Raw genomic sequence first — 11301 nt, 5'->3', positions numbered from 1 at the left:
GCAAGCTCCTATGGCAGATACAGGGAAAAACTCAAGAACTTATTTGAGATCTAAGTCAACAAATATACAACAGGTATCTTTTATTTTACAATCTTTGACTTTTGTACAGAAATATCAATCTTACAGTCACTCCTCCAAATGGCCAAGATTACTCCTTCTTGTTACAATGGGCAAGAGACTTATCAACAATTAGCCGAATCGACGCATGCAATAAATATAATGTTCTCTACTGTGAGTATGATAGCACTCCTGTACATAAATTGTATATTATCACAGGCCTGCCAATTAGATTTTCCACGAAATACAAATAAAATTTACTTTCAAAGTGGGCTTGTACTAATCCTGCTTGGGAATACAATATCCTTGTGTTATCCTGGTTGTTCTGAGATCCACATGTCCAAGAAGAAAATAGTCCTGTGGAGAACACAATACTACAGTGTATTATAGAAGTACATTGTATTATCACAAAATGTTGCTCTCTCTCACTATGTTCACTCACATCAATCAGTTTTGGCTTTACATGATTATAAACTGTCCTGCAACATTTGCCACTCCGAGTACGATAATTGCAATGTGGACAATTAGTTTGAACCATGTCAGACTCCCTTTTTGTCTTTCACTAAGTATGTAGACTATGCACGGCAGAGCAAAGATGTATGCAAGACCACAAAATGCTCCAGAAAACCTGAAATACAAAAAATAATAATATAGCTTACAGAGCAAAGACTAACGGCTTGTTATCAAAAAAGGTGTGGAAGATATCTGTGATATTGATTCCGTGTTGAGAACTGAGCTTTTAATGCCACTTTTGATATATGCCAAACTGTAATTTCACTTTTATGTTTTTCAACTTGAAACTTACCTTATGATTGCACCAATGTGGGGTAGGAATTTTGCAAAGATGACACAAAGAGCAACCAGCACCAAGTTCAGTATCAGAATACCAATAATCCTGGAAGGTAATTTGAGAATTTAACGTAAACTAAACTATGAGATGTGCGCGACGTTGGTAACTGAAAGTCTGGGATCAGGGATCAAGGCGGACAGCAAAGTAATGCATTAGGACTTTATTCATGACCACGCTCAATAGCGCTCCACACTAAAAATGTAACAATCACAGGTTTCTTAGCCCGAGTGATGACTATAGTAAGTCTTGTGCATCAATCAGTCCACAGGAGAGCATGTTCCAAGGCAAGTGAATACAAATGTTAGTAAACTTACTTTGGATTCGATGTCCCAAAGAAGAAGTAAAAGAACTGGAATCTGAATAGATAGATGAGCAGTGGGTAGACTGTCGTCATTTGGAAAAACAGGAACAGCCGTGCTACAAATGACATGATGTCATTGCTCCGGAGATTGTTCAGAAGGTTCTGAAAGACATTTAAAGACGAATATTGATACATGTACTAACGTTTTGTACCGGTAGTGAGGTATTACACCAGTTCTTGTGGACCAGGGTTAGTGAGACTACTAAACACAGGAAGGACGCAATACTCGCTATGCACAGCATTTCATCAAGAAATATAACATCGCTAAGATTTCTGACAGCAAAGCTCAGTCGGAGACACTTGTTCGAATGAATAATTGAAAGTGGTGAACGACAGAATCTGTTTGTCTGACAGTTGTAGCTTCATTTCATGCGGAGAGGAAGAACTAATGTTGATTTGTCAAAAATCCTCAGAGAAAATCAAATGCAAGCATCTTACTTACATCTTCAATGCAGCTCTTGGCAAACGGAAATGCTGCGTAAAACATAATGCCCACAAACGCGTAGGTGACTGTGACAAGCAAGTACGCTATACTCAAATCACGGCCCTGAAAGAAGGAGAATGGACTAGAGATAAGATATTCAAAACAATCTTGACTTTGCTCTTACGCCATAGGTGTCATGGCCTTGATACAAATGAACAACAAGTAGAAACAAAAACGTAATTTAGCCTGAAGAAATCTACATCGTACACCACTGCTGTAACAAAATGCACTGTAGCCAGCACCAATTGCCAAGGAACTCAATAATAACCTGCCTAATCAACTTACGTTATTCTCTGGGTGTTTCTGGTTCCTCACCATACTGAGTATACAGTTGTGGATGAACAGGGCTAATGAGAGGGTCCCTGTTAGGGCAGCAAATGATGGTCTATACACTAAAATACAAAGTCAAATTAGTGATGATGAATTTACACAAGTGAAGCTTTTTAACTTTTTGATGATAGAGTTTTAAGATGTGTCCGCTTTCCAAGGATTCCAAAACAATTACTAGTCTTAAAAGCTAAGGTAAGGTCAATAGGGGACAGGCTTAATGGATGATAATATTCAATGCAGAACTACCCATGCTTCATGTACTTACTGGGAACATTGTTGATAAGGTCTGTTGCATCAAAATCCAAATGAATTCCCCATCTAACAGACTTAACCACAACAAATATCAAAAGGTAAAGAACTGAGAGTGTCCCTGAAATATCAAAATTATTCACCATTAGGCACTCACACATACATGTATTCCTCCATAGTGTGCCTACCTCAAGGAGAACTTATTCAGGGTTTTTACTGTAATGCACTCTTTCACAGCAAACTTTAACTGCAAACATTGTGTGTTATCATTAGATCTGAAATAGCCATCTGCATGTATCAAGGTCAAAGAGTTGTATGTTAGGGATGTCATTGCCTCCCTGTTTGTCTTTAGTACATCAGAGAAACTGAAACATATCTTGGCAAGAAACACCACTCCATAACATAACGAAGTTACTTCAACCAGATATTATTACCGTAGGCAATCAGTAAGCTGAAAAACAAAGTCCCCAAAAGGCTTATCAAGGGTTGGTGTTTGAATTCAAGTGCATTGTCCAATGTCACCAGAAAATGGACCAATACTCACCTAATGAGTTAAATTTGGCAAAAAATGTTGGTGATCTGAAGTTGATGAGTGGTCCCAAGACCAGGATGAGATAAAATGGCACAGTGTCTGTCATGCTCCACCATTTTGTAAACGTATCGTAACTTGACTGTAGAATCTCTACAACAACCTCAGTGGTGTGTGGTGGTATCGTTGGAGGGGGGGTTGTGGGATCGGTAATGTTACCATTAATGCAGAATGCTGAAAAAGAAGTTCACACAAAATTATTTGGTTCATATTCCGAATTAAGCAAAATTGATTGGACAGTGAAATTGAACCTCAAGAAACATAAAAATATTCACCACAACAATATGACCTTGTCTGTCTGCCTGTGCTGGCCACTGAAACATCACTGGTATCAATTATTTAACATCTTTGTAGAGAAGAAACTCAAAACTGACTTACCGTCTTCATATGGTGTAGCATTACCAACACTGATAGGCAAAGAAGTGTTTGTAACATCATCTGAAATATGAAGAACAGCTCTTTGATAGCAGCAACAACTTAAAGGAATCTACAAGTTTTTTCGTACAAAAATTTACCAGAATAACTTTTTGTAAACAAACTTTACTTACGATAAATAAAGACCACACTGTTGTAGAGGAAGTTCGACATCAACACCCAGTAAACAATCATGGCCCCGAGGAGTGCAAAAAGAGAGAAAAATACACTGGCAACTTCACCCCATTTCCCAAGGTAGTAGCGGCAAACATCTGAGAACTCAACGACTTCAATATCTGAAATAACAGAAAAGTAAAAGTACACAAAAATTAACTGAGACATTCAGTACTTAATGTAGGAGGACAAAAAAGCTGATATTAGCATCAAAATTATATCCTCTGTTACATAAAAAAGATCAAATAACTAGTCAATACAATAAGAACATAATGGACTGAAGGCCAAAAATGTATGTTACTAAACCACTACTAGTAGAATCAGACTTTCCATCTCCAACACCAAAGCTTTCAGAAGATACCTCTTTATCAAGTTAGAGACCTACTTGTATTCAGTGGGGCTTTCATTTTAATGATGAAACCTAAGTGAGATGAACTAACAAAGCATACGCTTACCAAGACCCTCTGGAGACTTCATAACCCTGTAGGCAGTGTACAATGATAGGCCGCACATGAACAGTAGGAGACAAATACCAAGTCCAAAGCCTGCCTGGAATAAAAAGAGTCACAACAATAAGTATGACCAGACAACTTGAATGTCTTTTCCTTGCAGTGGCATACCATGACTACCGATCATGAGATTCAATTCTCTATGTGGATGGAATGCTGTTTGGATTCTCAACAGGCCAAATCTGCTTTTTTTAAAAAATTCTTAGCATCAACACGAGTCTCAATTCGTGATACTTACCTCTGCTATGGCCCATGGCATACTCAGTATAGATGTACCCATCAAGGTATTCCATATCGAGAAACTGAAATGTGAAACACAGAATTACATGCTGATCTGATATTTGAACAGATTTGGCTCATACGCCACAATAAAAAATCTCAATCTCATCTCTGGTTATCAGATTTATAGATTGTTTTGCTCGTTCTTTTATCAAAATAGACATTGTAGGCCAAACCCAGAAAAACAATCATGATAATTGGTACTTACATGGTTATTATGCTGCTTTGTTGACCTTTTGCTGGTTTAACGGGCAAAATGAGAAAATATGCTGATGGAACAATATGATCCGGCATCAACTGAAAGCATAATCAGCTTGCTGTTAGAAAATTTCACTATGTCAACAGTCATTTCCCCATAATGAGGATAGGATAAGTACATCCACAAGTAGTCATACAAGTGTCTATAGAACAAATATACACTAGTATTCAAAGCAAATTCTGAACATATTTCAGATTACAGATTACATGTATTTACGTCTTCATTTTCATTGCAGAGTCATTAGTTAAACAATGACTTTTCAATTGATGGCAATATAAAACCTACCAGCCTGCTCTCTTGGTGAGGCGCTAGCTTGCTGTAGTATTTATATCTGTGGATGCTGGCCTGTTCTTGGTCGCCATGGTTTTGTTGGATTACTCTGTGTTCAGTGGTTGGGTTGATGCTATGATACTGCAGAGGACGCCTACAAATGATCAGAACAGGTTACTGAGTACATCATTCCCTTTTTTTTAGATGGGTTTCAGTTTGACATTTGATGTTTCAATCCTGGTTATGTCATGAAGTAAACACATTTTGAAATAACTGATAAGATCATAAAGAGCTCTGCATGTGAAACGTCACCTCAAATGATCAAGGTCTTTGATATCTACCACCAATTCAATGAAGATAAACAACTGAATTAGATAACAAGACAGATAACCGATACACATACATAGTCTAGATAATGATACATTGATATATAGGTCAGATGTCATCAACACTTGTGATTATGCCAAATATCAAAAACATCAGAGATTCTTGAAAACAATGCCAAAATTCACGAACCAACAAAATAAAAAACTTCACTCTGCACATACAGTGTTAGTGCATACACACTACTTGAACTCAATTCAAATACGTATGATATACTGGAAATAATTCGGCACTGATAGTGGTTAGATGGGTATCGAAGTGAATAAAAATAAAAATAAAATTTAAAATGCATACCATACCTGATTTTGCCATCTGGTCCTCTTCCACCAATACTGCTACCCAATGATGAGACACTGGCACTGAAATACCACATTTATATGAGATATTGATTTTCTTGTATGTAAATTCCTCCTAAGCCTATTGTTTAATAATAATATTCTCCCAATCCCATCCCATGCGACCATGTCTAATCAGGGTCCCAATTTAAACTCATGTGAGATAAAGGGTGTAAAAGATCTTGGGATAATACCCTTTGTTTTCTGTGGAGTGTACTGAGCCACTTATTCACTCGTCTCTTGGCTAAAATAGACAGGTCACGTGCATGGCAGTCGCCAGGACCGGCGCGACGCATAACCGTGGAGATCATTCCCCATTTCTTTCCTAGGCTAACCTGATCCCATCAAGACATTTTCATGATTAAATTTTGCATGAGATATATGACAAATAAAAAGTTGAAAATGTGAAAAATTGGTACTGGCAGAGTGAATGTGTACACAATGTATTATGTACATGTGTGTACATCCATCAATGTACTCATCATGATCATATACACAAATTTCAAGGTCCAAAAAAGGTTAAAAATGCGTCAAAACTAAACATGCTTCACCTTGGATTTCTCACTAATGGTGATGTCTCACTCGTTACTGATGAGTTGGGAGACTCTGAAGTGCTCATTTTACTCTAAATTGGTGCAATATCCAGAAAAATAAACATTTTCTGACTTTCCTCCGAGGAAAATCAGGTGATTTGAACTTCCGGTTTGAAGCGCCCCCTATGATTTGTCCAGTGACCTTGAATCCAATTTCTAGCAGAAATCTTATTTTTATCTCACAAAAATGAGTTATTCTTCTGTGACAGTTTCGACAAAGCCATTCGATGGCCAAAAACCTGGCACTAGTGGCCTAAGGAAGGGTGTGAAAGTGTTCCAAGGACAGCATTACACCGAGAACTTTGTGCAATGTACCTTGGATGCAATGGGTGATCAGTTGGTTGGCTCCACCCTTGTTGCTGGGGGAGATGGGAGGTTCTTTTGCTCTGAGGCGGCTCATACAATTGTCAAGATGTGTGCAGCGAATGGGGTAATATAACTTTATTAAATGATGTGGAGAGTGTAGGTTCATGAAATTGGCTACAGATCGTACCCCGCAAGCTCTTCGTGGACACGCCCACTCATTCATGCATTCATTCTCTTAAAGCTCAGTCATCAGTGTTCATCAAAGATCAAGTTCATGCCTGCAACTTGACATGAACAATGAAAGAAACTTGTCATTATCACATCCTAGCAAAAGTAGCTAGACAGGGATCTTGCAGTCCTGTGCTGAGCCTACTGGAGAATGATGTAAAGCATGATTTAGCCTATAGCATTCCTTTGCAGGTTAGCAAGTTGATCCTTGGCCAGAACGGTGTCCTGTCCACCCCAGCTGTCTCCTGTGTGATCAGAAAGAGGAGCACCCAAGGGGGCATCATCTTAACAGCTAGCCATAATCCTGGTGGCCCCAATGGAGATTTTGGAATCAAATTCAACACAGCTAATGGAGGTAACAAAACCAGTCGACACCATGGGTCTCCTCCAGGTGTCATGCATGATGAGGCATATGAACCTGTTCTCCACTCAAGTGTCACACTGGTGATGTCTTGTCCTCCACTCCCTGATAATATGGCAAAATTGATAAGGTGTCTTCCACAGCTATCCAAGGCTGTTCAAGGAAGGATTTCACTTGGGTTTGGAGCCCTTGCCCTTGGCAAGGAGTGCCTGCAATAGCTGTGACCTAAGGTTGTCCATTTCAAAATAATTGAGTCCTCTACATTGTACCTGGTATAACTACAGAAATTTGATGAACTGTAAGAATCTGCCATATGATAGAGCCCTCTTGCTTTTCCCAACGACCAGCCAGACTTAATGAATTGTGATTGAAACTGTGCGTGAAAGCAATAAAGATGTTATTTCATGGTTGTGACATTGTCTTCTTGTCGGGGATCCCATGGTTGTGTTAAGTCTTCCTGGTCACTTACTCTGTCACAATCTATGTTGAGTTTTCCCCAGGTTGCGGCTCAGCCTCCCTCTATTTTGTTTTGATTTTGCTGTCTCCATCCATTGTGTCCTCTTCTTTTGCAGGACCTGCTGCTGAAGCTGTCACCAACAAAATCTTTGAACTTACAAAGACAATCGCACAGTACCGGACCTGCCCCACCCTTAATGCTGAGATATCTAAAATTGGCACCCAGACATACAATGTGGATGGCCGAGAGTTCACTGTGGAGGTGATTGACTGTGTACAAGACTATCTAGACTTCATGAATGAAATATTTGACTTTACATCAATTCGATCAATGCTGAAAGGAGAAGGAAGGCCTGCTTTGAAGATTTTGATTGACGCTATGCATGGAGGTTGGTTTCTTGTGATTTGGAATAGTTGGTTCATCGTTGTGGTAGTCTAATCAAAGACTGTAACAATTCGAGCTCTCTTTTGTGCCAGTCATCTCCCCTTTCACTTGTCTTGACTCCAGAAAAAGCTGTGTTGTGCCGCTTCTCCTTTTCATCTTAACTTATTCTTGATGACACATTATTTTGACAGTTATCTTCTTGTTCTAGTCACTGGTCCATATGCAAAGAGAATCTTCTGTGAAGAACTTGGTGCACCTTCCGAGAGTGTCATTAACTGTGTGCCACTGCCTGACTTTGGGGGCGGTCATCCTGACCCCAATCTGACATATGCAGCTGACCTTGTGAACTCACTGAAGAAGGGAGAGCACGGCTTTGGAGCAGCTTTTGATGGGGATGGGGTAAGTGTCCTAGCACAGCTGTCTTTCGACAGATTGTTGGTCACAGAAACCATTGCCTTCAATGACTTGTTTGGAGTTGCCACTCCCGGTATTTGGTGTTTGATTTGACAGACGCCTCTGATCAGAGTCAGGGCTTCATAAGTTCATATATTACAACAAAAAACATTCATTTCCTTTCAGGATAGAAATATGATCCTTGGCCACAGAGGTTTCTTTATCACACCCTCAGACTCTCTGGCAGTTATCGCGGACAACTTGGAATGTATCCCATATTTCAAAAAGACAGGAGTCAAAGGCTATGCCCGGAGTATGCCGACAGGGTGTGCTGTTGACAGGTAAATTAAGAATTGGATTTTGACAAGCCCACTGCTACTTCTTGTGCTTAAAGTACATGTATTCTCACAGAAACCATTACTTCCATCCACACTAACTGCGCAAAGACTGTCACAATCTGGAGACAGAGGAGAGGAAGTAAATTCATTAGACCTCTGTCTTCAGGGTTCTTCGATTGTTTTTTCAGGGTGGCAAAAGCTAAAGGAAAAGAGATGTTTGAGGTGCCAACTGGATGGAAGTTCTTTGGTAATTTGATGGATGCAAATAGACTGTCACTGTGTGGCGAGGAGAGCTTTGGTACTGGATCAGATCACATCAGGTATGTCTGAGACTGGCAGAGAATGTGTCAAGTCACTTTTACTGAGGCAACAATAAATAATATATATCATCAGTAGGCCTACAACCAAGTGTTTCCTGCTGTCGTCCTGATAGATTGAGTTATCTGAAATTGATGCAGCTGGGTTTTTTGCAGGGAGAAGGATGGCATATGGGCCGTGTTATCCTGGTTATCCATTATGGCTCACAAGAAGACAACAGTTGAAGAACTGATGAAAGCACACTGGGCTAAATATGGAAGGAACTTCTTCACAAGGTCAGTTATCAGATATTTTGTGCAAATGAATGAAATTAATGTAGGTTTATTGTCATCTCAACTTTCATGCTTTGCATACCCTCATATAGCTGTTTCCAAAATTTGAGTATCAAGACTGTCTTTGGCACATCTCAAATTGGCCATAAAACTGCTCACTACACCTCTTGCAGGTACGACTATGAGAACTGTGATGCTGAACCAGCCAACCAGATGATGGCCAACCTGAATGCCATGGTTTCTGAGCCAGATATTGTTGGTAACACCCTGTCTTATGGTGAAAAGTCATTCAAGGTGGCCCTGGCGGACAACTTCTCTTACACGGATCCTATTGATAACAGTGTATCAAAAAATCAGGTGAGAGAGAGAAGAAGAAACTTTTTGTACAGTTCTTCTTGATCAATGTTAGTTGTATCTCCATTCAAATTGTTTTATTAGCTTGGACATGTGACTTTGTGCCTCAGAGTGATGCTAATGTCCTCCGTCTTCAGCCACTGGTTTGTTGTGTGGAGAGCCATCTTAGAGACACCTTGCCGGTCAAGGCTATCGGGTGATATTAACCAGGGGTTTGTGATCAGAGTTTTCAGACTCCGAGATGCCTTGCTTGCCAGGGCTGATCAAGTGGTATCTGTTTCCTGCAGTTGACTGTTCATCAGTCTGAATCTCTCTGCCTGCCAAGTCATCAATCTTTCTACTCAAGGTGATTCCTGTGGGAACCTGCAGTCAACATACTGAGAACAGCAAGGATTGGCCAACTTGCAATCTGTTATTAACGCCTGTGACTGCTTTTCCAGGGTATCCGCATCATATTTGAAGATGGCTCAAGAATCATCTTCCGGCTGAGCGGAACAGGAAGTAGTGGTGCCACGATTAGAATGTACATCGACAGTTACGAAGCTGATAAATCAAAACACCTTCTGGATGCTCAGGTGAGTGAAGGTCTTGTACTCTGCTTCTTCTGCTGCCTCTTTGTGTACCCTGACTAATAGCGTCCTGACCTAAAGACTCTGCAGTAGCCACAGACACAATCGGAACTTCCAAGCACCAAGCAGTTTATTTCATTATCACCTTTCTTACCATTATCTTTAATTTTCAGGATATGTTGAAACCACTGGTAGAGATTGCACTCAGGATTTCACAGCTCAGAGAACTCACAGGACGTCAACAGCCAACTGTGATTACATAAACTGTTGTCTAGCAAACCTGCAAAAGTACTATCTGTTCTTGGTTGTACCCCAGTATCTTATTTTGACCCCACAGATATTCTTATTGTTGTGTTATACACATATCTCTGTTTGGTGCTAGCTTTTAAAGCATACATGTACACGTACATGAACACCAGTATGTATTTTTCGGTTCTTTTGAAGTTAGTAAAACTTGAATGTTTTTGGGCTTACAACTGTACAATGCCCAAACACTGTGGTCAGTGTAAACAATTGACCGTATCTGTATAGCTTCATGATAAACACATTATGGACAATGAAATAGAAAAGGTCAGGTCATAGTGTGTAAAAATGATTTTGATAGTTTTCTTTAGCCCTAGCTATCCACTTACATGTATGTAGCTTTGATTTAGACTTTTAAACCCAGTGAATGTGCTTGTTGGGTCTCCAAGGAATGCTTCGCCATTGGATGACCTCATATTAATGTTGGCTGTTGTAATTCCATAAATTATTGAGCATGGCTAAATTGTTCAAATATAAAAGAGAATGTAACTCAAAACATACTCTTCTTTGACTTTCTCATCTTCACATGGATACAAATGTACCAGAATGGACAAGATAGGTAAACACTTTCAAAGGCAGTTACATGTATGACGCTCAAATTTGGCCAGGTCTGGTGCATCAGACACTTCATCATGAACGCTACTCAAATGACTCCAGCTACATGGCCAGGTGGTCCAAAGCCATGGGAACCAAGGAGACATCAGCATATTGTGTGATTGAACACTTGCGCTTGCAAAAGGGAATATCAAAAGGACCATATCCAGTTCCCACTGTCAACATTGGCTGGCCATGATGGAGAAAGAACATTTACCCCAGCACAGCTAAAAAAGAGCAACAACCATTATTTTTTGATGATTTTGTATTTCATATAAAAATCTTTG

General features: G+C 39.7%; 2 protein-coding genes across 2 annotated transcripts; one reads left to right on the top strand and one right to left on the bottom strand.

The window, feature by feature from the left end:
• Window positions 1–55: 55 nt before the first annotated feature.
• Window positions 56–6240, bottom strand: LOC135486178 (neutral amino acid transporter 9-like). The gene is made up of 15 exons (XM_064768770.1): window positions 6096–6240; window positions 5509–5568; window positions 4841–4979; window positions 4505–4593; window positions 4256–4319; window positions 3964–4057; window positions 3469–3630; window positions 3299–3358; window positions 2876–3094; window positions 2348–2452; window positions 2038–2144; window positions 1711–1815; window positions 1222–1370; window positions 863–952; window positions 56–685 (listed from the first exon to the last, which is right to left on the bottom strand). The coding sequence occupies exons 1-15, from the start codon at window positions 6161–6163 to the stop codon at window positions 517–519; spliced, it is 1680 nt and encodes a 559-aa protein (XP_064624840.1). The 5' UTR covers window positions 6164–6240; the 3' UTR covers window positions 56–516.
• A 40-nt stretch (window positions 6241–6280) lies between these two features.
• LOC135486112 (phosphoglucomutase-1-like) lies at window positions 6281–10909 on the top strand. The gene is made up of 10 exons (XM_064768642.1): window positions 6281–6567; window positions 6864–7026; window positions 7605–7877; window positions 8082–8272; window positions 8453–8607; window positions 8793–8924; window positions 9078–9197; window positions 9368–9551; window positions 9989–10123; window positions 10291–10909. Exons 1-10 carry the CDS (start codon window positions 6325–6327, stop codon window positions 10378–10380), a joined length of 1686 nt encoding a protein of 561 aa, XP_064624712.1. The 5' UTR covers window positions 6281–6324; the 3' UTR covers window positions 10381–10909.
• The last annotated feature ends 392 nt before the right edge of the window (window positions 10910–11301 follow it).

Source organism: Lineus longissimus, chromosome 4 (genome assembly GCF_910592395.1).
Source record: "Lineus longissimus chromosome 4, tnLinLong1.2, whole genome shotgun sequence".
Lineage (NCBI taxonomy): Eukaryota > Metazoa > Nemertea > Pilidiophora > Heteronemertea > Lineidae > Lineus > Lineus longissimus.
The sequence above is the reverse complement of the archived record's forward strand: the minus strand, read 5'-3'. Positions and strand labels throughout refer to the sequence as shown.